This window comes from Lonchura striata, chromosome 2 (genome assembly GCF_046129695.1).
Source record: "Lonchura striata isolate bLonStr1 chromosome 2, bLonStr1.mat, whole genome shotgun sequence".
Classification (NCBI taxonomy): Eukaryota; Metazoa; Chordata; class Aves; order Passeriformes; family Estrildidae; genus Lonchura; species Lonchura striata.
The window spans coordinates 18,773,231-18,800,009 of NC_134604.1; the positions used below are offsets into that span (position 1 = coordinate 18,773,231).

The window sequence follows — 26,779 nt, forward strand, 5'->3', positions numbered from 1 at the left end:
ACTATTTTGTAATACTGATTTTTGCAGTGCTGATAGAAGCAGGAGAGAAAATTGTATTTATTAGGGAAATTACAAACTAGCTCCTTTTATAAAGGAATAGTTTAGTACTGCAGTCCAAACACTTGAGTTTCAAAATGCTGATTATTGTGAATTGCATTTTTACATGCTCACAGCAGCATGTAAACAGAATTAATATTCACCTGTGGGCCGTGATTTTTTCCGAAGACAAAGGGCTGGTTTGTTACTTCAGTGCTGAAAGGCAGAGGGATTTGCAGCTGGAAGGAGGGACTTCTGGGCTGTTGCCTAGGTGTGAATTTGTCCTGGTCTCCCAGGAAGGATGCTAATGACCATTTCAAAGACTTGGGGGCTTTCCTTGGTACAAATAAAGGTGTTAAGGGTGAAATGTCAGGCTGAGGTGTAGCAAATCTGATAGTCTGATAATGAAGAAATGTATTTAAGAAACAAAATCGCTTCTTGTGATTTTAATGCTGTTGAATAATTGAATTCTTGCAATGTCTTCATTAAAATAATATAAAACATTAAGCTATTGCTACCTGTAAATTAGAAAAATGGGAACAGAGGCTCTGTTTATCCTGCACTCAAGATGGTATTGACTGAGGGAAATAGATGCACGCTCTGTTTTGTGGAGGGGGTGGGAAAACACTGCTTCTCCCTCTCTAACTGTATTCTAACAGCAGAGCTGAGTGACACTGCTAATGCCTCTCACACAGGTGGAGAGAAACTGTTTGATAAATAATGACCACAGTCCCTCTCTTCTGCCTGTAATTAAAACCCAAAAATCTGTTCCAAATGATTACAGTTGACGTGTCCTCCCACAGTAACATATTTTTGTGTTTGTTTTTTTTTTTTCCCTCTATTCAGCTGTACAAGGAAATAGAAATCTGTCAGAAAATTACCCAGCACATTCAGATGGAGAAGTCTGATGCATCCTCTGATATTTATGGTGAGTTACTCCCTGCCTTGTTTTGCTCTTTCTTCCCAGTCAGTTCTAGCAGGTTCTTGCGTACTGTTTACTGATGTACCTGAAAGGTCTCCTGAGCACAGTGAGAAAAGCATTTCTGATTCCTGAGCCACCCACAGCAACATTCACCTGCCCTGGAGGAGGGCAGCTTTGTTTGGAGTGCTCTGAACGTGGCTCTCCTGGAGCTGCAGGATGTGCAGGAGGATAAATGTTTGCTTGCTGCTGTAGTTGCTCCCAGCAGCACCAACTGAGTGTGTAGGTGGGAACAACATCCTTTGCCAGTTGTCACATCTCACAGAGAGCCTTCAGGGCCCTGCTGGAGGCTGTGCTGGGGCTGGCCACGCTGCCCAGAGCCTGCAGGGCCCTGCAGCTCCACTCTTCCTCCTTGTCCCACTCCTTGCTCCCTCCTCCTCACCCCCTCCTCGGGAGCATCGCTGGGGGTATGAGGCATCTGAGTCCTGTGGCCAGGCAGCTCCAGAGAGTCTGTTTGGCTTCTTCTCACCTGCCAGGGCCACCCAAGGTGGGTTCCTGCCTGGCCCCATCATTCCTGAGGCTGGGGATGCCTGGCTCCAGGGCTCAAGGGTGTCCCATGGATGCTCAGCCCTCGAGGATGTCCCATGGATGCCTGGAGCCAGGATCTGACATGTGGCACAGCTGTGAGAACAATAAGCTGACGTTATTGCTCTCTACAGCTTCCTGAAGGGAGGTTGTAGACAGGTGGGGGTCGATCTCTTCCACCGAGCAGCAACTGGCAGAACAAGAGGACACAGTCTCAAGGTACATCAGGGAAGGTTTAGGTTAGATATTAGGAAAATTTTTTTCACTGAAAGAATAATAAAATACTGGAATTGTCTTCCTAGGGAGGAGGTGGAATCACCATCTCTGGATATGTTTAAAAAAAGACTGGACATGGCACTTGGTGCTATAGTCTAGTTGTGGTGTTAGGGCGTGGGTTGGACTTGATGATCTTAGAGGTCTCTTCCAACCTCATTATTCTGTGATTCTGTGTGTGAAACAGAAAGCAGGGAAGGGTCTCCCTGTATAATTTCAGCAGAATCTCTCATCTCTCTGTAATTCATACTTTTCAGCTTCCAGGTATTTCAGGTTACAGCCCTCCAAGCCTGGTGAGTTTGTCCTTTGGCCTGGCAGTTACAATTCTGGAGTGTATTTTAGAATTATCTGTGCAACCTCTCCCACAGGAAGCCAATCTGCATATTTTTGTGGTTTATCTAAATATTCTGTTTTAATGGCTAGAATAATTCTGAATCCCCAAACCGCTTATTATACAGCTGCAGGCCATTGGAATATTGAGCTCTGCTACATAGCAGTGGGACTGGCTGGGGCTTGAATATTGAAGGCCTAAGAAAGAAATATTCACCAGCCCAGTGATGGTTTAGGATTCATATTCATGCCTGAAAGCACTGCAAGAGTTGGGGCTCTCATAGCATTTCCTGTTTATTTCTTTTTCTTCTTTTTTTCTAAGTGAAGAATGGAAAAAAATGTGAAATGCACTGTGGTGTCCTGTGAGATGAGATCAGCTGTGTGAGGCTGGGATGTAGCTGTGCAGTGCTCTGACCCTACAGCAGGGAATGCTAAAAGCACCCCAAAAAAGCTGACTTTTCTCTCATTGAGGGAAAATAGCCAAATGTGGTTTGCCTCTAATTGGCAGAAGGATTTCTGTGGTATGTATGTGTCTCCTTGCATGTTCATCCAATGACAAATGTGTGCTGAAATCACACAGTCCTGCAGCAGTTTGGGCTGGATAGAGCCTTAAAGATCACCTCATTCCAAGACCACACCTCAGGAGAGCTCACCTGGGAACTTTCTGTGGTGTTTCTTCTCCCAGCAGTGTGTTTGTGGTAGTAAGAGGCACTCCTGGAGGGTCTGGCCAGTGTTGGATCTCTCACAGGATGCTTTACTGATGCCTGAGCACAGATGTTCCTCCCTCTTTGGCTGGTACTCTTTTCTCTTTGCCAGGGCTGTGAGGGCAAAAATCAGGAAGAATCCTTGCATTCCAGCTGGTGGATGTATCTGGTTATGCCAGAGGGCTGAGGGGATTATCTGGAGGTGGATTTGTTCAAAGCCACGTGTACTCAGAGATGCAGATTTTTGTTCTCCTGTCATCAGAACTTTGCAGTGAAGAGAAGGCTCTGCCTGGGTCACCACCCATCTCTTTCCACCTGTGTTTCAGAGTCCGTGCACAGTTTGATGATAATGTTTTTGGCAGGAATGTCAGCTTATGCAATCACTGTAGCTTCCACCCACTCGTGCCCTTCCTCTGCCGCGATGTTTGTGTGGAGCCCCTGTGGAAGCCAGTCAGATGGGAACTGTTCATTCCTGCTGTCCCCACGTGTGTACAGACGGCACACCCACTGGGGTGAGATGTTTCTCACCTGAGTGCCTGGCTGAGAAAGCACTGGCACTCTTGCTGCAAGCTCTGGGAGATCCAGCCGCTGTCACAGCTGTGGGAATACAGCAGGACAGGGTCACATTCTATCTGTGGAGGGGTTAAGTGGGTGTGTGACATTACCGCTTCCAGGCTGTTGCTAGCTGCCCATCTCTCATCTCTTAAAGTTGATGACAACCTGCGTAATTGCTCCTTATACCCTTTCTGCCAGGAATAACTGCAGGATTTATGGGTATGGCTGAAAGATGAATTAAGAAGCAGCTATGTGTGCATTTAGGCCTGATGGATTGAAGGAGGCAGAGGCCTTCTCATGGAGGAATCCGGGAATCCCACAGTTCTGTTGGTTGGGTTGGAAGGGACCTTAAAGCTCATCCTATTCCATCCTCTGCCATGGGCAGGGATATCTTCCCCTATCCCAGGGTGCTCCAAGCCTCAGTGTCCAGCCTGGCCTTGGGCACTGCCAGGGATCCAGGGGCAGCCACAGCTTCTCTGGGCACCCTGTGCCAGGGCCTGCCCACCCTCACAGGGAATTCCTTCCCAAAATCCCATCTAAACCTGCTGTCTTTCAGTTTGAAGGCATTCCCCCTTGTCCTGTCACTCCTTGTCATGAGCCTCTCTCCATCCTTCCTGTGGGCTCCCTTCAGGAAAGCTGCAGTGAGCTCACCCCAAAGCTTCTCTTCCTCAGGCTGAACAGTCCCAGTTCTCTCAGCCTTTCCTTGTAGGAGAAATGGAGCCTGGGGCTGCTTGGGCACACTGATCTCCTCCCAGTGAGAGCCTGAGTTGCCCCTCAGCTTGGTTTTAACATGTGGTGTTTGGCCCAAAACAGCATTTCAGTTGAAAAGGACTCTTAGGAACTGGTGCTTTGTACTGACTCAGACTGCAGCCTTGGGCACACTCTGCTGTTTTTCCAGGGTTTTCCAGGTAGGCTTTGTGGTGATGACAGCCAATAACTACTATGTTTTGCAGCTGCTCTTTTAGTCGAGGATTCTTCTCTCTGCCAGAGCCGGTGTGTTGAGCGAGCTTCACAAATTTCATTTGATTCAGCCCAAGTAGCTCACATGTAGCTTCCAAGTAGCTCAGTAAGCCATGAAAGGCCATATGCCTCTCACTTCTGAGCTGCCACGTTCTTCCCCCTCTTTCCTTCTTTTTTTTTTAATTTTATTTTTAAATCATGGATGAAAAAATAACTCTCAGCCGTAAGGATCAGCTTGAAAGGAGTCCTAAAGTCAGGATAGGCTCCCAGCACATCTGCATCGCTTGGCTGGTGGCTGATTCTGTGTCAAAACAAGCGACTCCCTCCAGAGGTTTGTAAATGTTTTTCTAGTCTCTAGAAAAAGAGAGAGCAAATGGTTGCCTGCACTCATTTAGGGAGTAATGAAGTTTCAGAAAGGCAAATGTTCTGCTTTAGATAACTCTCCACAGTAAACAAACAACCTGCATTTAACTTGGCAGTCGTATTTCCTTTATGGTTGTTATCTTACTGTGTCACCCACAAATTGCAGGAAAATCCCCCAGCCCAAAGCTCACAGTCCCATTTGCAGTGTTTAGAATGAGGCTGTGTCAGCACTTCCACTCCAAGACTGCTCTGCAGGTCTCCGGTGAGCATGAAACGTATGCCCAGAGACTTGGCAAATGACAGGCTGTGCCAGCAGCAGCTGCAAAGGGGAAGGGACATTTTTACAAACATGCCCAGCCTGGGAATCTCAAAAAGCAGAGGCCAGCACTCTGTTCTGGTAGGAGGTGTTGTGCCTTGCCTGAGTTTGGCGTGGCACATTGTGGCTCTTGGATTCCCAGCTTTTGTCCCAAAGCACGTCTCTGTGCAGCTTTGTCTGCAAACAGCAAAACCTCCTGGAGTGACCTTTGATGGCAAGATAATTGGGAGTCTGTTCTAAGGCTTTGCAGCTGTGGTGTCCTCAAATATGTCTGTAGATAATTGGTATATGCACTCAGAAATTCAGTTCAGGATTTGTTAGAGTAACTTTGATTGCTGAACTTGCCCGTTGAGTTTGTAAAGGTTTGAGGGGAGGGATTCCCACCTGCTCATGGCAGGGACAGCACAGCCTTGGCTGCAGGGCATGTGGCTGGGACACCCTGGAAGGGGCTGGCTTCCTTTGACTTCTCATGGGTTTCTCCCCAGGTTTCTCTCTGTCCTCCGTGGAAGAGGAGGGGATTCGCCGGCTGTACGTGAACAGTGTCAAGGAGACGGGCCTGGCTTTCAGGAAAGGTAAAACACTCCCCAGAGCCCTCCCAGGTCAGTCACTGCCACATGAATATGTGGAAGCATCTCAGTGCTCCCTGTGGCTAGGATGCTGCCTCTGGTTCTGCTCCCAGCCTTTGCAGGCAGTGCTTGAGGCAGAAGCCAGCAGGGGATAGCCAGGCTGGTCCCAAGGCAGAGCAGGGTCTGCTTCAGTACAGCTTATCCAAGCTGAGGCCAAGCATGGCACTGCACTTCCATCCTCTGCCTCCCCTGCTGCACAGGGGCAGGGAGCTGGGCAGCTGAAACCCACCCACATTCTGGACTAGAACATGGAGACCATGAGGGGTGAGAAGATCCTCATCTCTTCATAGCCCATGGGTGTGTGCAGAGCCCTCAGAAGCACCCTCAGAGTTCTCCTGACAAGGGCTTTCATGGCCTTGCAGAGCTTATTCAGCAGCTGGCCCTTGCCAGAAGCTGTTCCAAGGCTGCTGTTCCCCAGGCTGCTGCACCCTTGGCCTGGTGCTGACTCTGGCACTCTGCTGAGCCAGTCCAGCTGATGGAAAACTGCCCTGGCAGCTCCTGGGACCTGGGCTGGTGGAGCTGGCCAGTGTGGTCAAGAATGAGTGGCCAAAGGGGCATGGTGGAGGCAGAAAGAGGAAGGAAGGAGCAGTGGTCAGGGAATAGGGGACAGCCTGGAGGTGCACCCCAGCTTCAGAAACCCACGTAGGTGTGTGTTAAACATGAAAAGCCCATCTTACTCTTTCCTGTCCCTCAGACCTGCAACATTCCCTGTTTAACAGGAGGGATATCCTGCCAAAAGCCCTGGCAGAGGCTGGGGGGTCTCAGGCTGCCACAGGGAAATGCTGTGGGTTCCTGTGTGGAGCACAGTGAGTGTTAGGAGCGGGTGGGTGGGGGTTTCATCAGGGCTTCCCTGCTTTGCTTTTGGTTACTGCTGGGAGAGCAGTTTGGGTGGATGTGTGAGCACAGAGTGCCTCCTGCGGGGCTGCAGTGCAAGCACAGGCACTGGAAACAACTCAGGGATGCGGAGCTGCTCAGAGCTGACCTGGAGAGGCACTTCTGTAGGAACAGCAGTCAGCAGGATACTGGGACAAGATTCCCTGGAGTAGTGGCAGGAAGGGAGGAAAACTCTCTGTGCCTCCCATTATTTACATGCATTGTCTGCATCTGACTGCTCTCCATCAGATGAGATGCTGCATTTAATTTCTAATCTTTCCTCCAATTAAAAGACTTTTATTTTCTCCTGGTGATTTTTGTGATTTATCCTTTTTGTATTTTCTGTTGGCCTTATTGGAATTATTGCACTGAGATAGATGTGAGGCTTTATCCCAGACAATCCAAAACAAAGACTGCAAAGAGTAAATGAAGCCCAGATCCAATGTTTATGGTTGCAGGCCTGTTACTGTGTTCCTATTATGCCACAGAATCACTAAGTAGAATAAATTAAGTAAAGCGAAATGCTTGACTTGCCTTGTTTTGTCCTTCTTTCAGCTATGATTTTACAGTCCATTTGCTTTGTAGCTACTCTATCTAGTTCATTTTATTCTCCCTGAAACTGCACACCACACTAGAGTTTCTGGGCACAATTACGTGCATTTAGGGAGATCTCCATTTTCCTAAGGAAGCTCCCTTGCTAAGAAAGTTTCTTCCTACAGTGTGGGCCAGCAGTCTGTCTCCTAGAGGTTTCATCCTGGCTTTCAGGGTGCCAGCACAGGGCAGGGATGGTCACCCCTGTCCTGTGGCCACTATGAATTCCAGCTGTAAAGCTTTACCCCTGTAAAGGCAAGGGTGGAGCTGGGGATGGTGCAGCAGCTGGGGCTCCGGCACTGCCATTCCCTGGGTGCTGCTGCCTGTCTGCCCCCGGGGTTATTTGGATTAAACCCTGCTCCAGCTCACTGCTGCTGCTCAGGGAGGGCCTGGCTGGCCATGAGGAAGGTCAGGATTGCCATGTCACCTGGCAGGTCAGGATTGCCATGTCACCTGGCAGGGCTGCACACTGTCCTCAGTATCTGGGGAATCAGCTGCTTCCCTGCACATTCCCTTCTCCCTGGGGCTCTGCTGCTATAAATAACTCCTGGAATCAGGCTGGCAGAAAAGCCAGGGCTAAACAAGGGCTCAGATCTGCCTTCTGAGGATCCATGTGCTGCCTTGGCATTCAGGAAGGGTCACTGTGCTGTAGGGTGCAGCGTGCACAGCAGCTGTGCTGTGGGGAAAAAGGGAATCAGTTGTTGCTGTCACATTGCATGGGACTTCTGGGCACTCTGCTCTTACGGTGGCACTGGAGGAGCAGCCAGACAGCAGATCTCCCGAGGTCCACCAAATTTCAGTGTCATCTGCAGTCAGTAATTATTATGTCTAGACACAAACACCATCCTTGATGAGCTCCTTGGTGTCTGTGGGGAGCAGTGCTGTGCGAGTCTGACCCATTCCTCTGTGTCACAGGCCTGAAAGCCGGGGACGAGGTGCTGGAGATCAACCAGAGAGTGGCTGAGGAGCTGGACTCGGCGCTGCTGAAGGATGCCCTGGTGCAGCCCTCGCTGTGTCTCACCGTGCGCACCCACCCCGAGCCAGAGGAGGCCCAGAGGCTGGGCCAGCCCCCGCCACGGCGCCCAGAGAACCCCCCAGAGCCCGGGGACAGCGGTCTGCCCTTCCCCGCGGGCAGCCAAGGTACTGGGCTCGGCTGGCAGGCCATCATTGCATGCTGGGAGGGAGGGGAGCTGCAGCCTGCGCTGGCCAGGTGCAGCTGGGGCTCTGCAAGATGGGAAGTCACAGAGCCCAGCAAAGATCTTTAAAATAGCAGCACAAAACTGGGCTTACTTACAGTGTGTAGAAGTTACCAGGCTGCCAGCTCTTGGTCAGGCTGTCTCACTGTGTCCTTCTTGGAGAAACAGGTGCCAGGTTCAGTGTCTTTGATCTCTAACTGATGTGCTGGACTACAGTTCTGACTGTGTGGGGCCAGGCAGGAGACAGCAGAGTATCATGAGTCTGTGTTTGATGGCCATTATTGTTATTGTGACTCTGTCTTCAGGGTGTTACCTTTCCTTTCTTTACCTTCCTTCTATTTGCCTGCACCCACTCACCTGATTTTCTCCCTGGCAGCTGCAAGCAGGCATGAGTGACTGGAGGGACAGGGCAGGAGTGAGGGGGAGGGATGGATGGCCATGCCCACCATCAACCTGTGACACCTGTGCCATAACCACAGGCACCTCACATCCTTGGGCTGGGCCCAGGACAGTCACAGAACCAAGTGCTCCCTTCTGGGAAGATCAGGAGGTGCTTTTTCCTCTGGATCTGCCCACAGGGATGGATCTATGTGTGTTAAGGGGAGGAAGAGTTAAAGCATTATTTAACTCTTTAATTCTTTGGGGCACCACAACATAAAAAAGGTCTTAAGCTGTTGGAGAGTGCCCAAAGGAGGGACATGAGGATGGTGAAGGATCTGGAGGAGCCACACAAGGAGCAGCTGAGGGCACTTGGAATGTTCAGCTGGAGGAGAGGAGACTGAGGGGAATCTCACTGAGATCTGCAGCTTCCTCCAGAGGGGCAGCTCTGATCTCTGCTCCCTGGGACAGTGACAGGGAAGGACTGGAGCTGTGCCAGGGAGGTTTGTGTTGGATATTAGAGGTGCTGGGCACTGCCCAAGCTGCCCAGACCATGGGCATGGCTCCACAGAGCTCCAGGAGCGTTTGGACATTGCTGCAGGGATGCCCAGGGTGGGATTGTTGGGGTGTCTGTGCAGGGACAGGAGCTGGACTGGATTATCCTTGTGGGGCCCTTCCAGCTCAGGAGATTCTGTGGCTCTGTGATCCACCCTCTCTGGGGTCAGCCAGGAGCACAGGGGCTCTGTGTGTTTGGGGAGATGCACAAATAACTCACAGGGATGTTTTAAAACACCTATGGATAGGGATTGACATTACAGCCTGATATATGCAGGTGATCCCAAAGCACAGTGCCATGGGAAGGGGCATTCCTGCTCACCACACTACCCTGCTCAGAGAACCCAGCTGGCAGAAAATTAATCTTTAGCAGCCGGGAATTGTTTGCCATGAGTTTGGTTCCTGAATTTCTACTTGCTCCTCCAGATCTGGCAGCAGAAGAGGACACTGGTCATGCCTCTTGCTTCAGTTTTTTGGAATAATTTAAAATACAGGAAAAGTCAGTTGAATTGCCAGAATTAAGTAGTTTCTAGGTAATCAAAACTGTTCTGAGATGGCTTTGGGGAGTGTGATATTCATAGCAAGTGGAAAACAGGGAGCAAGTAAAGCTTCCAGAGAGCTTACTGCAAATCCTTCTGAGGGGGTTCTGCAAAAAGCAACTTCGTGTAAGATGTGGACTAAACCTACAGAGGCAGTTAAAATTCAACATTTTAATGAAATTTTCCCTTTTTAATTTTCATGGAAGTTTTCCCAATTAGGCTTTTGTGCTGGAAAATCAAGGTAGTTGTCTTGTACATTTTCATAGCTGGCCACAAGATGCCCTCATTTGCTGCTCAACAGCAGCTTTTCACAAGCCTCTTGTCTTTGCCTGTGATTTGTCACTGAAACCCTGAGTGCTGGGTTCTCGGATGTGGCTTTTCCCTGAGGTGTTTTCCCTGGGAGCAGAGATTTCTGTGTTCTCCCAACACATTCCTTCTGAGCACAGGGAGTGTTGGGTTGGGATCTGTTCCTCCCCAAAAGGGGAATATTTCTTCCAGCCAGCAGGAGGGAGTGCAGGTGTCCCTGGCAGCCTCTGTAGCTGCCACATGAAATAATTTGGGATGTTTAGCCCAGGGTGGGAGTGAAATCAGGGCTCTGCACCTAAGTGTGTGTCTGGGAGGCAGGTGATGTTCCCCACCAGTTTCCCTCCAGTGAGGTGTGTGTAAAGCACAGTGTTTTACTGAAGCTTTGCCTTTTCTGCTCCTGTTACCTGAAGTGGAATCCATGTGACGTTTTAAAAGGGGTCTGTGCTTGTATTTGGGATACTGTGGTGTTATTTTAGATTTTTGTTCTTGGCTCCACAGCTTCTTGCATAGAGCAGTGAAGTATGAAATACCCAGTGACCTATTTATTTGTGACCTTGTTGATTGCAGGCAGTCTGGCTGGCCAGGCAGATCAGCTCCATGATTTCTGCTGGATGCTTTTTTATTTACGGGACACAGATTCTGTCTGTGGCTGAGGCACTGCAGGGTGACAGTGCCAGTGAGCACACGGCACCTGTGGGCATATCCCTTCTCCAGGAATCCAGCATCTGGGTCTAGGATCACGCTGGTGTCTCAGCATTATCTTCTTCCCTAGCAATCCTCCTTCAGCTGTGAAGGCAGCAAAGAGTAGATTTTTGTTTTTGTATGAGGCAAATGATACTGTGTATTTTCAAAATATGAAAGATAGGTTTACTTTATTTTTTTGAGGAAGCTTTCCTGGTGCCTTGCTGCTCAGTGGGAGGTGTAAGGGAGCAAAGCAGGGCTGTGTTTTTGGGAGCGGACCTCCCTGGAGTGTCTGCCAGAGCTCCTGTTAAATCTGACATCGCTTGCAGCTCTTCCATCACCTGGAAGTCCCTTGCACATGTTGAGCTTGGGGCTGGAGCAGCAAATCAACTCTGTGGCCATGGTTACTTCACTCTGCTGAACAGGTTATTCTGGAAGTGACCTTGGGTTTTCTATCTCCGATTGATGTGAGAACTGTCATCCTGGGCATGATGGATGCTGTGCTGCCTTTGCAGAGCCACAAGTTTTGTTCCTTTCATCTACTACTGCTTTTCTTGGCTCTGGGTTCTCTCCTGCTTGGGTTCTCTCCTGCTAACACACAGCCTGCATAAATGTGGCAGAGGAGGATTAACTCTGGTTCTGTCTGGAGCCCCACAGCAGGTTTTCCTTAGTGCCTAAAAGGATCAGTGGGGTCTGTCTCCCCCACCCCACGAGGAGTCTTCTGCCTGCCCATTCTGCTCCCCTGGGTGCAGGGAATGAGAGCTGAAAGCTGGGAGCACAGCCTTGGATCTCCTCAGAGCATCAGGAAGGTGTTCTGCTATTAGAAGGGGATTTGGGAATGGGAGTAGTACCCAGATTTCTTTGTGATCTCCTCACTATTCACTCCCTTCTTTCAGTGTGGGACAGAGTCTCTGAGGTTTAGGCTTTGCCTGCACCTGGATTTAGCAGAATTTGAGATTTATGTGCTTGACATTATCCAATGTCAAGCACATAAATCACCATGCAGAATGGATAAAAACTGAAAAAGAAAGTGCCCCCCTGCTTGCAGTGGGTGTATCAGTCTGCTAGATAGGAACCAGTGGGTGTTTTAGAGAGTTTGTTATTTTGTGGCTCAGAGAGCAGACATTTAACACACAGGCTAAATCCGTGCTGTAAAACTGAAACTTCTGCTGCACTGTAAGAGCAGCCACTGGTTTTTATTCCATCCTCTTCCATCACGGGCCCCCTTGGGCTGAGTAATTTGGATTTCAGAACCACCTGAGGCCACCAGTGACCCTAATTTCTTCAGGGTTATTTTCACGGGGCTGATTTCAGGCTCATTGTAGCGCTGTTCTTGTTCTTGATGTAGCAATTCCAGGGCACTTCCTGCAGCAGCCACCGGAGGGCTTCAGTTTAAGAGTTCATTTCTCTTCCCGAATTCCCCAAATTGCTGTGGTGCTGCCTCGCCAGGGCTGGACCTGCAGGAGGCAAGACTGGTGTTCCCCATTTCTTCCTGGAAATTAACCCCTTGTCCCCATTTCTTCCTGGAAATGAATCCCTCGTCCCCATTTCCCCATGGAAATGAATCCCTTGTTCCCCATTTCCCCATGGAAGTGAATCCCTTGTTCCCCATTTCCCCGTGGAAATGAATCCCTCGTTCCCAGCATCCCAGGGCACATAGTTCAGTGTTTCAGAGCAAACTAGAATTCTTCTGCAAGGAAGAAAAAAGGATATACTCCCCTGTTTTACTGCAGATTTATAGATGAAATGCCGTCTTAAATGAAAATTTAATCCTAGACACCATTCCCTTACAACTCCTAGCAAATATGGTGCATTTAATGACAGAGCTTCTTAAACAAGGCACTCTGTTGTCATAACAGGGCCATTCTCTGGCAGCATTTGGATTAAGGAAGCTGCTGTTAAACTGCCCAAATAGATGCTATTGGGGTATTTTTGAAGCTTAGGCACTGAGGTGCAGGATTCCTGGTGTGCATTTTGTGTTAGCAGGGTGCACACCTGGAGCTTTGTGCTGCAGCTGGCAGAGCTTGGCTCAGAATATTTATTCCCATGGCATTGAAATAAATATATAAATAGTAATAAATAAATATATAGCTTGGCAGCAAGAAGGAGGCTTTAGGGAAGTCCCACACATTGTAGAATTCTCATTAAAACACCAGCCCTGCAAACTGGAAGCAGGAAACATGGAAAATTATAGCCAAGTGTGGGGCTGGTGGTGAAGCTTTCCATGATCCTCCAGGCCTTTAAGCCCCAGCACCTTTGCTTCAGTGATAGAAAACTTCCTTCTCTTGTTCTGGTTCTAGCCACAAGTGGAATGGACATTGGTCACACTGTCACAGGTATGACCCTGCTGAGGGGTTCCTGTGATCACCCTCTGTGCTGGGGCCACACACTGGGGTTTGACCCCATTTTCCTGCTGCTTTTTTGAATTTCCCCTTCTAATTCCTTCATGTCCCATGAAGGCAGGAAATGGCAGTGGTCAGAAGGAGGGAAAGCAGCACGCTCACTCTCCTGGCAGAGCTAAATAAGGATTCACAGGGCAAAAAGCAGATGATGGAATGATCCTGACAGAAGTGGGACGGGAGCTGGGAGCTATTCACAGGCAGGAACATGCAGCTTTATTGCTCTGGTTGCATTTAACAAGCAGCAGGTAAACCTGCTTGGGTCCCTGCTGGCCAAAGGCATCAGGAGCAGCCTGAGCACATGTGCTGTGTGTCTGCTCCTGTGAAACATTCCTGTCTGCTGGCTGGAACTGCAGGAAACTGGTTAAATGGGGCTTCAGCACACAGGAAAAGGGGTGGCTTAAAAGTAGTGTGAACAAATATTATTACCTTGGTTTGGGGTGAGGAACACCTGCAAGGTGCATTTCACACAGCTTGAGAAGGGAAATTAATTGCAATGAAAAAACAGAGACTGCCCCACACAAATTAAGGCACATAGCACTTTTTTGTTTTGTTTTTTAAATGGACACCTTGAAAATTCTTTTTCACACGTTAATAGGGAGAGCAGAAAGCTAATAGTGAGATTCTATAAAATCTGGGCAAGGTTCAGAAAACTGAACTTCTTACAGAAAAAACACTTCTTCAAATATATTGCCAAACAACCCCTCCAGGCACATCTTTTTGCAAGGTTAGCCCTCCCTTTTCAGAAGAGGGGCCTGAGCTCTGAGCTACCTTTAATGTCCTTTCTATTTCATCAGTGCCCAACTTGGCTCCATCCCAGTGTGCTGTGTTCTGAAGTTATTTCCAGATTTCTCAATTCTGGCTTTTCCAGATTATCTCTGGACGTAACAAAGTGGGAAAATCTTGCACAGTCATGCAAAGTATTTTTAATAACTGGGTCTAAAAGCTTGCCTGAACAACAGCTGAACATTGGGTCCTAACTCCTAAAAAGGTCTAAAACTGGGTTTGCTTCCTCAGCAAGTGAGTGTGTCAGGCCAGAAGTGCAGGCAGTGGAATCACCAGGGCAGGCTGGCCGGCTCCAAGAGCTGCATACTCACAGTTTCCACGTGAGTCCACTGGGGTAGAAGGTTCTTGGCACTGCTCACCAGCCAAGCACTGAAAGCTGGATGTCAGGATTTCAGTGGGACATTTTAGCTTTATCTCTGAATCTGCAGTTGCCAGGGAAATTATGTCTGGCTATAACCTGTTTGTTTTTACACCTGCGCTGCAAGCCCCACTTGGAGGTCCTTGGGTGCCTCTGGCACAAGCTCTTGTTGAAATATGTTGGTGTTCCATGGGAGCTCCACAGTTGCAGCAGCTTTTCCTGGGGATTTTGGGGAGCTGTGACCTTGTTTTCACACCCATGTTGCTCTGGCAGGGCACTCCCTCTGCAGTGACCCCAACAGCTCAGCTGAGGCAGCCCCGGAGGAGGTGGAAGCACAGGACCTGGAATCATCCGATGAGGCTGAGAAGATGAGCAAGGTGAGGAGGCTCAGTTTTCACCTTTCCTGGTGAAAAAAAGACACTGGTTTTACTGTGGAGGTGTTTATGGATGATCCTGGATGGAACAAACTGCGGGTTTGGTTGTGGCAGGTCACCTGCTGCCTCTTCAGCAAGATCCAAGGGTGGGTTCACATCTCCTGTACCCTGTGATAATGTTCCCCACACAGTTTGTAAATGGGCTGGTTCATCACCTCCATCCCCAGAGCAGCTCCACTAAACCACGTGAATTATTAGTATTTCTTATTCTTTCTTGATTACTAGGCTTAGGACAAATGTAAATGAAACTGTATTTCCTGTAAGCAACAGCATCGCTCACATGCAGGTTTCTAACTGCAAAGTAATCACTGCCAATCTGCCTCAAACTGAAGGAAAACTCTCCAGTTATAGCCAAGAGCTTGTACAAATGAGTTGCTAATTGCAATCGATTAAGGGATGGTTCCACAGTGGTTGGTGGTGACAGTAGGTGATGATTGATGGCTTCTGATAATCCAGCAAGATGATCTTGATTGCTTTTAGGTATTTGTGATGTAGGTGATGCTGAGAGCTATTTCTCTCCACAGTTAATGGTCTAATGAGAGTTAGATCTCAGTTTGTTGGTGTTTCCCCTCCGTGCATGTTTTCTCTGCTGTTCTAACCCAGCTGTGTTGTAGTGAGCTCTGGGCTGGTCCCTTGCTGCTCTGCTGCAGAGAAAGGAAGGAAAAGACCTTGACCTCTTGTTTCCTGATCCCTTGTGTCACTCTAGCCTGGAATTGTGTCCTTGATAGCCAGACAATGGAAGTCAGACACAGAAAAACATGAAATGCTCACAGGGAAGGGGATTACAGTTTGTTTCTAGGTCTTATTGAGGAACATTTTCTTGTAAGTACAAATAATTTCTTCTTCGGTCAGTGGCCTTGTTTGTTGATAGTTTGGCATTTTTCACTGTAAATTTCTTCTCCTATAAGTAAAGATATTTGTTGATACTTTGTGATTTTTACCTATACATTTCTTCTTTAGTAAGTGGAGATGTTTGTTGAGAGTTTGAGAATTTTAACTGTAAATTTCTGCTCCAGTGAGTGGAAGTGCTTGTTGATAGTTTGGGATTTTTAACTGTAAATTTCTTTTCTATTAAGTGGAAGTGTTTGCTGATAGTTTGGATTTTTACCTGTAAATGTCTTCTTCTGTAAGTGGAAGTGTTTGTTGATACTTTGTGATTTTTACCTCTAAATTTCTTCTTTAGTAAGTGGAGTTGTTTGTTGATAGTTTGTGATGTTTACATGTAAATTTCTTTTGTAAGTGGAGGTGTTTGTTGCTATTTTGGGATTTCTGACTGTAAACACGTGGGATTTTTCATATGCTCTGAGCAGAGTCTGTTCTGTCCAAGGAGGCTGTGGCAGAGCAGCGAGCACAGCACGTGCCTGCTGGGGGTCAGCACTCTCCATGGCCTTTCCAGGGCTTTCTGGTCCTGCTGTGCCACAGGCTGGGGGGTTTGCCCCTTGTCTCCTTGGTGCTCAGAGCTGTAATTGCCTGCACAAGGCGTAAGGATTACCTGATTAGCTCTGCAGCTCAGCAGATGTAGTCAAACTGAGGAATGGGTGTTAGCAGCTTTAATGCTTAATATTCCGTTGTGGAGGAGTAACTCCCAACTCTAAGGAGCCCTGGTTTCCAATGGGAGGAGCTTTTGCCTGTCTGAATGAAGTATTGACATCACTGAGTGTTTTCTTTTTGGATACAGAAATATGTCTCTATATTTGTAGGGGGGTGAAGGGGAACGGGGCTTTTTATTTTTTTTCCTGTTTCAAACTGCTTTAAATGTTCTCCCACAAATGAAGGACACAAGTACCTATGGAGTATATCTAAGGTTCTCCATTTGGCAATCTCAGGGATGCTGCTGTCCTTGCTCTGTACTCAGTGCTTTCCCTGCTGACTCTAGGAACCCTCAAATTATTCTGCAATGCCTATAGAAAATTTCAGTGTATGGTAGTGGAGAAGAAAAAAAGCTGAGCTGAGGGTTTTCCTAATCCCTTGGCTTTTCTGTGTGCTTGGGAAAGCTGATGTGCATGGGAAGGAAGGATTCTTGCAATGTGTTTTCCCATGGGATGTCACAGATGGCGAGGAGGAAAACAAAGGTGTTTTCCTGTCCATGCACTCCCACACCTTTCCATGCTCCTGGGATTATGGCCCAGAAGATTAAGGTGGTGTCCTCAGGGCTGTTTCACAGGGGTTAGTTAGGTTAGTTATTTCTGTACATGGCAAGGGGAAGGCTCTGCCCTCATGCCATATTCCCCTTTATCCCATCCTGCTCCTAGCTGTGGATGGTGGAGCTCGGAGAGACTTCCCTTATTTTTCTGCCCTCTTTGGCTACAGCAGGGCAGGAGCACTTCCATCCATTGACTGCTGGTCAGCAGGGGAATGTTTCCATTGTACCAGCATCAGAGCTCCGCACCTAAACGCAGAGCTCCCCTCCTTCCAGCACATTAGGAGCTGGAGATCCCACAGTAATCTCTGGGGTGTCTTGTGCCAGTCCTGGGGCAGGGCACCATCCATGCCCAGGGAGCACTGCAGAGAGGGACAGCTTCCCCAGGAAGTTCCGTGGCTCTCCAGCCAGCAAAGAGATCCTAGGGCACATTAATGATGCATGGGAAGAGGAGAGGAGTGAGGTGCTTGCAGCCACATTCATCTGCTCTCGTAGCACAGGCTTTGTGTGAAGGTAAGTGAGGGAAATCCCACCAAAAGCTCGGCTTGGACCCTTCTACCTTTGCCAGGCAGGTGGCAGGGGGCTGTGTGACACAGGAGGTACTGGAATGTGTTCTTCCTCCTCCTCCTTCTGCCTCTGTCCTTTCCCCCAGCCTAGCATGTGTGCACATGGGTGTGTGTTTCCTTCAGAGTGGGGCTTTTGCTTCTTAATCTGCAACAGCCTCCGAGCTGTGGTGGTGCTGAAGGATTTGGAGGTGCAGCAGGAGCCCTGAGGATTCCTCTCTTTTCTGAGAAGCTTGTTTTCTGTATATCCTAAAGGCCTGATAATGCAGAGCTTTCTTCTCCATCTCTGTTATAGCCAATGATTCCATTATGTAGAATAAGGGAAGATGAGGTGTCTGTCTGTGTCTGTTCTGGTAAAATACTGGAAACCGTTCTCCAGGGTGGGCTGAGGTGTCAGTGGTGTGGGGTAGCTGCTGTTCTCTGGACTCACTCCCTATCTAATTTCACCTCCTATCTCTTGGGATGACATCCATGTGAAGGGTGGCAAGCAAGGCGCTTTCCAGGTGCAACGCTTATCCTTAAGTTACCATGCAGCTAGCCCTGGCCTGAGGTTTTCTACAAGTTGTTTTTGCTCTGGGGTGGATTTATGCCTTTCCTTTCTGTCCTCAATTCATGCAGGAGCCAAAGGGTGAGAGATTTGGAAGGGAGAAAAGTGGGGGAAAGGAAAGCCTGCTCCCTGCCACCTTTTCAGGCTTGTTTTCATCTAGCACCAAATGTCAGGCTGTTTGTGAAATGGGGGGCATGCCCCTCTGTCAGCCTCTATTCAAGAGAACATCAGAAATATTTCACACCAGAGTAATTTCTTCAGTGATTACTTGCCCCTATGGTGACCTGATTATTTTAGCCTTTTCAATATTGAGGTTCCAAGGGGGCACTCAGAAAACTGAGTATATGAGTTCCTGATGTTGCAAGTTGCCAAAGGCTAAAATAGATGCTGTATTGGGTCTCAAAATTGGTCTTTGTGTATTTTCTTTTCCTGTTATGGTCCTTTGAATTTAACTGGGGATGTGCTGTAAGAAGTGTCACCGGTTAAAATTACTGCAGGACACTGGTTTCTCCCTGTTTCTATTTGCAGACATGTGCCTGTGGCATTAAAGGCCAATTACCTGGCAGCAGTGGTGCTTGGGGAGTGTGGTTGATGGGCTGTGTGTGCACGCTCCTGCCACTTGGAGGGATTTTTTTCCCAGAAAAGTAGGTCGGCTGCTCTCTGCAGCATTACTCAAAACCAGCATAAGTCTCCAAACCTTCAGCTTGTTGCAGTAGACGTGAAAGGATTAAAAGGGGGATTTGCGGAGTCCGTTTCCCAGCGGCAGAACCGTCTCTTAAATTCCTTTCATTCGGTGCCGTGTCCCTTCCACTGCTTGCTATTCCCGAGCAGTGCCGCTGGCAGCCAGCGGGCTCTGCGGAGCCCCAGGCAGCGCACACGGACATTCCTGCTGTTCCCCGGCTGCTCTTGCTCCGCCACATTCCAGCCCCTCTGCCGGAGCTGCCTCGCCCGGCTCGGGACCCCGCGGATGCGGTGAGCAGATGGCACGGGAGGGGAGGCTGCGCTGCCAGGGACGAGGTGGGCGCTGCCCTGCCCCGCTCACACGCGGAGGGAGCAGCCCGGGGAGCCTGGGAGGAGCGGGAGCATCTCGGGGAGCCTGGGAGGAGCGGGAGCATCTCGGGGTGGCTGAGAGGAGCGGGACCAGCCCGGGCTGCCCGGGAGGAGCGGGAGAGGCGCTGGGAGCCGCCGGGGATGTGCGGCACCGGGAGCACGGTGCCGGCTCGGTGACAGCCCCGCGGCGTTGCCTCTCCGGCGATGTCGGCGCTCTGGAGGGGGAGCCGAAAGCTGCGGAGCGAGAGCGCCGACAGGGACGGGGACTCCCTGTTCCGGATGCTGTACCTGGTGAGCGGGTCCGAGGGATGGGCTCGGCAGCGGCACTCAAGGGATTGTCATGCTGCTCACTGGCGGGTTCCGAATCCCGGGCTGACCTGGAGTGCGCGCCCTGCAGAGCCGCTTGGTTGCCGTGCGCGGCGCTGGCCGTGCTGGAAGGATGCGGTTTGATGTGCTTTGTTTGGGCGGGCACTGCTGCTTGGACCGCGCTGCCCAGAGGTGTGCTGGGCTGGTCCAGGGGCAGGCGGCCTGATGCCCAGGCACCTGGATGTCTTTGCATGGCAAACACATGAGGAAATGGCTTTCTACACTACGGGGCAGCCATAGCTCCCCGCTGTGGGCAGCAGCCCCGTGGTTGTGACTGTCCTTGATCCTCCTCCGAGGGAAGGATGTGAGCTTGGCTCCTCTGCTGAGCCCCTTCCCGAGGAGGGGTTAATGTTTGTGAACTCCACTTTCTAGTTGTGGCAGCCCTCAGTGTCATTTTCAGCTTTTTTGAAGGGATTGCCTGCGGGATTGTGCCTGAAGTGTGAGCAGTAATTCCCCATGAGAAATCCTGGTTTAGTGCTGTCATTGTCACTGCTGGCAGAGCTGCTGCAGGGAGATAAAAGGATCTGTTTCTCTTCCAGACCACCCTACTTATGCACTTTCTCTGGGAAAATGGGGACAGAGAGGCTTTTGTGAAATCTGCTTGAGAGTTTTCACCAAAATAGCCGTGCCCTGAAGCCCTGTGTGCAGTGTGTGTCTGCTTTTTGTCTGGAAATGGATTTTTAAAGGGAATACCAGGTAGACAGGATTGTGCTCAGGGATGAAGCACAGCAGTTGTTGCAGGTGGAGTCAAGCATTTCAATTCTAGGGGAGAAACAACAATATTTCTATTGATATGGACTGATAAGGTAGCCAAGTTTGCCTGTCAATATGATGGTGCTTTAACAAAGGCTTGATGGTGAGGCTCACTTGGTTGTTTACTGCAACTTCCCACTGAGGAATGAGGGTCAGAAAGGACCCTCTGAGTTGCTAAATTCAGAGGGGTTTGGGTGCAGCTGGATCTGCTCTAGTTCCAGACCTGGTCAGTGCTTTATGTCTGAAGGATTATATATGCACAGCCAATGCTTTATATCCCTTGCTAAGAATACAAAGTTCAGCAAGTCCTGATCACTTCCCAGGGCTCTGTGGTGGCCAGGAGCCCCCAGCCTTGAGGAGACACCTTGGGAGACCTTCCCACTCAGGTGTGCTGATACAGCACAGCTGTTTGGTCAGTGGGCAAGCATGAGAACAGGTTTGTGGCCCTGACTGTCCCGGGGTGTGTGTGGTGTGTGGGCAGTTCCCCGGGGATGCGGGGAAGGGCAGTGGGAGGGCGGTGCTGGCTGTGGCTGGAGCCCTCAAGTGGTTTATTGAGCATGCACAAGTGGAGATATGGCTTTGGAAAGTCCTCCACACTTCCTTCCTGCCATGTGGGTGTAACTGCTCCTGCTGGGGCACACCACATGCCTCTGAGAGTTATTTCAACTTCAATACTGAGCTGGTGTTTCACACCCCGAGCAGATTTTTGCTCCCTCTTTCTGGGTGACCCATCTTTCCCTGCAAGAGCCTGCACAGGATGGGAGGATCTGCGGGGTGGCAGCCAGGAGCTGCTTAAAACACTTGTTTATTTTGGGGCTTGATTCCAGATTGTGCTTTATGCATTAGAACTGGTTTTATTTGTACATTTGGATCTTAAAGCATAACACCACTGGACATGTCTGCCTCAAGTCGGGAGACAAACAAAGGCAAACATTGCTGAGCAAATCCCTGCCTGTCCTGGGTCTCTGCAGGCCCAGCTTATCACATCTGAGCTGTCAGTTCCCTCTGCCTTTAGCAGAGCAGGGGGCTTGGGAAGGTGTTTCAACCTGTGCTGGAGCCAGGCTTTCACCCACTGCCCTTGGTGGATTTGGGGCTGTTGGGATCAAGGCCACACCTGCTGAAATCTGATGCAGATCTAATCCAAAGGTTTGGGTGTGCTTTATACTTAAAAGCAGTAGTGGGTAAAAGCTTGCTGAGAAATAACAGGAATTATTGAATAATTAAGATTAATAAATCTCAAATCTCAGTGGCACGTGCCAGGAGCAGAGTGAGTTGGAAATAGACTTGTTCAACTCACTGCTTCCTCCTGCCTTCAACTTGCAATATTTTTCCTTTCTTCCACATCTGAGTTAAACCTCAGAAACTGAAGGTGAATATTTTCCCTGGAATGAAGTGTGTCCAAAAGGCATTTTTGTGTAGAAAGCCAGTTACAATGAATTCCTGGCTTACAATAGTGTCTTAAAGAAAATGATCCTTTGTGTAATGAGCATCTTTGCTCATGTGCTGTGCAGTTGGACCTCAGGGAGCATTTGCAGCCCCAAGAGACCTCTAAGGGAAAGGGGTAGAAATCTTTCCTTGTCCTAACATGGATTGTAGGTGCATGGAGAGGAAATAGCTCTGTGTGAGCAGACTGCATGGCTTAAAAAACATGGAGATCACAACTACCAGTGGGTGGAAGTGAAGTGATGTCCCAGGGGCAGAGCTTTGTCTCCAAACTTCAAGGTGAGGATGTGCTTTTTTTCTTTTTTTTTTTTTTTTTTCTCTTTTTTTTTTTTTTGTTAGTTTTTTTTCCTCTTCTGCTCTCTTCTCATTTCTCTTGTTGAACAGGCTGATTTTGGGTCAGTTGTTCCACAGAATTACAGAATTACCCATGTTGGAGAACACATCTGAGACCATGGAGTCGAAGTAGTGCCAAATCCCCACCTTGTCACCCAGCCCAGAGCACTGAGTGCCACATCCAGGAATTCCTTGGAAACCTGCAGGGATGGGCACTCCAAACCTCCCTGGGAGCCCCTGCCAATGCCTGGCCACCCTTTCCATGGAGAAATTCCTGAACTGGGGGTAGTGCTGGGAAATCACTGAGCCTAGATTGAGGTCCTCTTTTCCCTCCAGGTCTCTGGGAGGGATGGAGCCAGCCCACGGCTGCCTTGGCAGTCCTGGAAGCCTGGGGCTGTCGTCACTGACACCAGAGACTATTCCTGCTTCAAACTCTTCAGTGTAATGAAAGATGGGAGGAAATGATCTAACACGAGGGGGTGAAGTGAGGATAACTGGCTTTTTATATAGGCAGCTGATTAAATATTAAAGAAAGCAGCAAGATGGAGCAGCTCTGGGAAACGGTGCTTACAGGGAAGAAGTTCACTCTGCAAGGCACATTTCCAGACACAGCCTGGGGACACAGCTGTGTCCCAAAGAGCTTGTGCTTTGGAGGGGCTTTAGCTGGGAGGCTCTGCTTCTCCACAGCCCAGCCTGAGTGGTTTCTGCCTCTGTGTCAGCAGAGCTGTTCACAGCACTGCTGCAGCCCCAGCTGGAGAACTGCCAGGGGGCTGGGATGTGAGTTTTGTTTACACAGGCATTTTTGGTTCCCAATTCTTGGGCCTCTCTGTGAGTTTGTCAATCTTAAATGCTGGATGAGCCTGCTTTAATTAAAATTCACATGTGTCTGAGACCAAGAATGGAGTTGAACAGCACTTCAATTAATTTGAATTCTGGAGCTCCTTTTCTTTTTTTCTTTATCCTTAGTCACAGAGAGACAGGATAGACACTTGTGGTGCCTTTTGAGAAATCCCCAAGCTGCAACTGCTGAGCTGCCAACCCTCCTCAGCCCATTTGTTCCTCTGGCTCTTACTTCCAATATTACCACTGCTCTTTCCTCTCCTTTCTCTCCAAAGAGCACAGAGCAAGTCGCAGCTTTCTGTCGCAGTCTGCATGAAATGAATCCCTCTGACTGCAGTGCTCCCCCCCAGGACTGTGCAGGGCCCCAGCTGAGCACCATGAGGCAGCTCACAGACGCAGACAAGCTGAGGAAGGTCATCTGTGAGCTTCTGGAGACCGAGCGCACCTATGTCAAGGTGAGGGCTTCAGCTCTCCTGCAAAGCTCTCCTGCTTTCTCCTCTGCCACTCCAGGCTGTGCTTCACGGCTGGATCTCTTGGTGAACTTGGATCTGGATCTGAATCTGGTGATCTTGGAACTGGATCTCAAGTGAACTTACATTCACTTCTACAATCTGCACTTAAAATATCACTTAAATCATAGAAATAAGGAATTTCCAAACTGTTTGGCTGTTTTCGTTCTGAAATGGCTTAGCTGGTGTGCAGTTACTGCTCGCTGAGATCTGGTCCTGGTTTTGTAACTAGAATTGTGTGAGTTGTCATTTTCCTGTCTTAAATGGTGTAAAATTCAGCCATTTTGTGTTGTGTGTAAAAAGGAAAAATCCTCAGATTAGGTAAGCCACCTCAGTAAATATCCAGAGACCGCCTGAGGGACCGACATGGGAATCTTTCTCTGAATTTTTAGGACTTAAATTGTCTGATGGAGAGATACTTGAAGCCTCTACAGAAAGAAACCTTCCTCACACCAGATGAGGTATGTTGACCCTCGTTTGTCTGAAATTAATTTCACTGAATTCCATTTCTTTCAAATAACGGATTACGTGCAGCATCAAGGTGCTGCTCGGAAATGTCTGCAGCTTCATTTTTCCTGACATCAAATCGTTTTACAATTGGACTGAGAATTGCTGCAGTTCTAGAAAACACAATTTAGCCTCAAAGTGATATTTTCAGCATTCTGCTTTTTTTCTCCTTTTATTAGCTGGATGTTCTCTTTGGGAATCTCACTGAAATGGTAGCATTCCAGGTAGAGTTCTTGAAAACTCTGGAAGATGGAGTAAGGCTGGTTCCAGACCTGGAAAAACTTGAAAAAGTTGAGCAATTTAAGGTAATAATTGTTTACTTTTATATATTAAAACCACATTATTTGCATTATCTCATTGTTTAAATTTTGAGGAGACCTTTAACACTCTCCATCATATTCTTCTGACTATTGCTACTGTTCATATAAAAACCTGCATCTGCTTCCATTTAAGATTGATCTTCAGCTGATGCTGGTGCTGCTGAAAAATCATCCTGCTGCAATTGTAGATTATGCTACATTTAGCCATGTAGAGCACTGGAAACCATGTGCTTTTTGGTTCTATTCTTGCCCTTCTGCCAGATTTCTTGCCTTGAGCTGTTCAGGAAATGCTAGGAATGGAAGGTTACATAAAATCTTGGTCCTGACAAGTCTCATGTTCAGAAGCTCTCTAGGGCTACAGATCAGAGCATTACATGGAATTCTGTATTTCCACTTTCAGTCCATGATGGCAAATACTTATGGCTTTCAGCAGGTGTGCATCTTCCCAGGGAGAAATGTAAACTGCAACTCTGTAAACTTCATTTAAACCCAGAGAGATGCGGAAACAGATTTCATTTTGTGTCTAATGCAGTGGTACTGGTAGTGGAGGCTTGGCAAGGAGATGATAGAATGTTTTTCCTTTGGGGAGTTCCACTCTGGCTCTGAGCATTACTCATCTTGGTAAAAGACAGGAATAATAATAATAGTAATAGTAAAATAGTTCCTTTGGCCCCTGTGTGCTCTGAGCTATAGGAGAGGAGTGCCAGTGAAGGGTCCTTCCAGAGAAAACTCCATCTCCTGAGTGCTGCTGCTTCCAGCTCTTCCCATAAACCTGCACCAAGCTGACTTTCAGTTCTGCCCCTGGGCCCTGTCTGAAAGCAGCTGGGTGTGAATAAAATGTGGGGTTCTGTGGTTTCAGTTCTGCAGGTTGCTTCCCCTCTGCCACTCACTGTCCCCTGGCTGCCCACGTGTGGCCTCAGCCCCTCACCAGGTGCTGTCTGGTTCCCAAGACATTTTGAGATTGTGTTTGACCCTAAACACCAGTTCATTTCCAAGCAGGTGAACCCTTTGGTGTGTTTGTGACACTTACAGGGATCCAGGGGCAGCCACAGTTTCTCTGGGCACCCTGTGCCGGGGCCTCCCCACCTTCCAGGGAAAAATTCCTTCCCAGAATCCCATCTAAACCTGCTCTTTATTTAGTTTGAAGCTGTTTCCCCCTGTCCTGACATTCCAGCCTCTTGTAAAGAGTCTCTCCCCATATTCCTTGCAGGCTCCCTTTAGGCACTGCAAGGCCACAGTGAGGTCACCCCAAAGCTTCTCTTTTCCAGGCTGAACAATCCTAGTTCTCTCAGCCTTTCCTTCCAGCAGAGCTGCTCCATCCCTCTGATCATCCTGGTGCCTCCCCTGGGCTCACTCCAGCAGTGATGTCTTGGTGTGCAAACACACTAAAACTGCATTGTCCTGTCCTCCAAGAGCTGGATGGAAGCTTCACATGACCTGGCTGAAGGCAAAGTAACTAAATGCCTTTTTACTAATGCTTTTTTTTTTTTTTCTTCTTTTAATCCCAGAAAGTGTTGTTCTCCCTGGGTGGATCCTTCCTGTACTACGCTGACAGGTTCAAGCTGTACAGTGCCTTCTGTGCCAGCCACACAAAAGTCCCCAAAGTCCTGGTGAAAGGTAAGAGCCCCTTTCGGAGTTTTTGTGGGAAATGGATTTATAGAGAATTCTCAAAGCTTGATAGAAGGCTCACATGGTATGTATCTGTATGCAAACGTTGAGATAAAAAAGGCTGACTTAAAAATGCTGTGGAATAGGGCAGTGTTGAGAGAGAAATGGAGCTAGAAATAAGTTTTAAAGGATGAGTTTGTAAATAAGACTAGATACTTCAGAGAAATAGAACTATGAAAGATGCATTGTAGTAGGACCCAAGAGGGGAAATTTTAGATGATTTGATTTAAGGCATTTACAGCATGGTGTAGCAAAAGCTGATAGGCTAAGGAACACTTATAATGTATTGTAATTAGGAAATAGTTGGCTTCTGATTGTGATGGCATGGATTATAGCATCTGTGTTGTCTCACCCTTCACGTGAGACTGAAAATGGAATAAAAGTTTTTAAAACGCCTCTCAGTTTCCCCATTCCTGGGTCAGAAAAGAGCATAACCCCACAAGCTGTCACAGCTACATGTTGGTTGTGGTCACTGCACCCCAAACCTCTGAGGACAGGAATGGGGGCACACCATGCCTGACTGCTCTCCAGGAGCCTTTGGAGTAGGGATTTAAGTCTGGAGAGGCTCCAGAGTGCTCTGTGTTGTAGGACCACCTCAGGGTGACACCTGAGCAGCTGACTGCAAGAGCTGGCTCATCCTGCTTGCAGTTTTTCTCTCTCCACACGTTGTTTATTGTCCCTTGCTGTGTTTGGTTTGTTTCCATCGCCTGGGAAGGTTTCCTGAATGGGAATCACATCATAGCTCTGGCTCTGAGCTGATGGCTCACTGTGTGCTCTGGAACCAGGAGTGCTGGCTCTGTAGTCACCTCTGGATCCTCCTGGATTTTGTGCCAGGAATCCTTGCTGGTGGCAAACCCACAGAAGCCCCAGCCAATGTGGTGGAACACTAGGAGAGGATCAGCCTGGGAGAATGCTTTATGGAAGCTGGCATAATATTTTAGCCCTCTCTCCCCTGTCTCCTTCCTCTTGCCTTCATT

The 26,779-nt window shown here is 48.6% G+C and overlaps 1 protein-coding gene across 11 annotated transcripts in view; it reads left to right on the forward strand.

Moving 5' to 3' along the window:
• TIAM1 (TIAM Rac1 associated GEF 1) overlaps positions 1 to 26,779 on the forward strand; it is a 155,916-nt gene that overhangs the window by 118,929 nt on the left and 10,208 nt on the right. For 9 of the 11 annotated variants that reach the window (XM_021550145.2, XM_021550144.2, XM_021550139.2 and 6 more), the window contains 8 exons: positions 883 to 964; positions 5,527 to 5,613; positions 8,047 to 8,271; positions 14,603 to 14,706; positions 23,074 to 23,253; positions 23,700 to 23,768; positions 23,994 to 24,119; positions 25,643 to 25,751. In XM_021550145.2, the coding sequence (XP_021405820.1) occupies positions 883 to 964; positions 5,527 to 5,613; positions 8,047 to 8,271; positions 14,603 to 14,706; positions 23,074 to 23,253; positions 23,700 to 23,768; positions 23,994 to 24,119; positions 25,643 to 25,751 (982 nt within the window). Of the gene's footprint in view, positions 1 to 882; positions 965 to 5,526; positions 5,614 to 8,046; positions 8,272 to 14,602; positions 14,707 to 19,106; positions 19,355 to 23,073; positions 23,254 to 23,699; positions 23,769 to 23,993; positions 24,120 to 25,642; positions 25,752 to 26,779 lie in introns of those variants that run through there. The other 2 variants (XM_031505674.1, XM_031505677.2) reach the window with 2 other exon arrangements.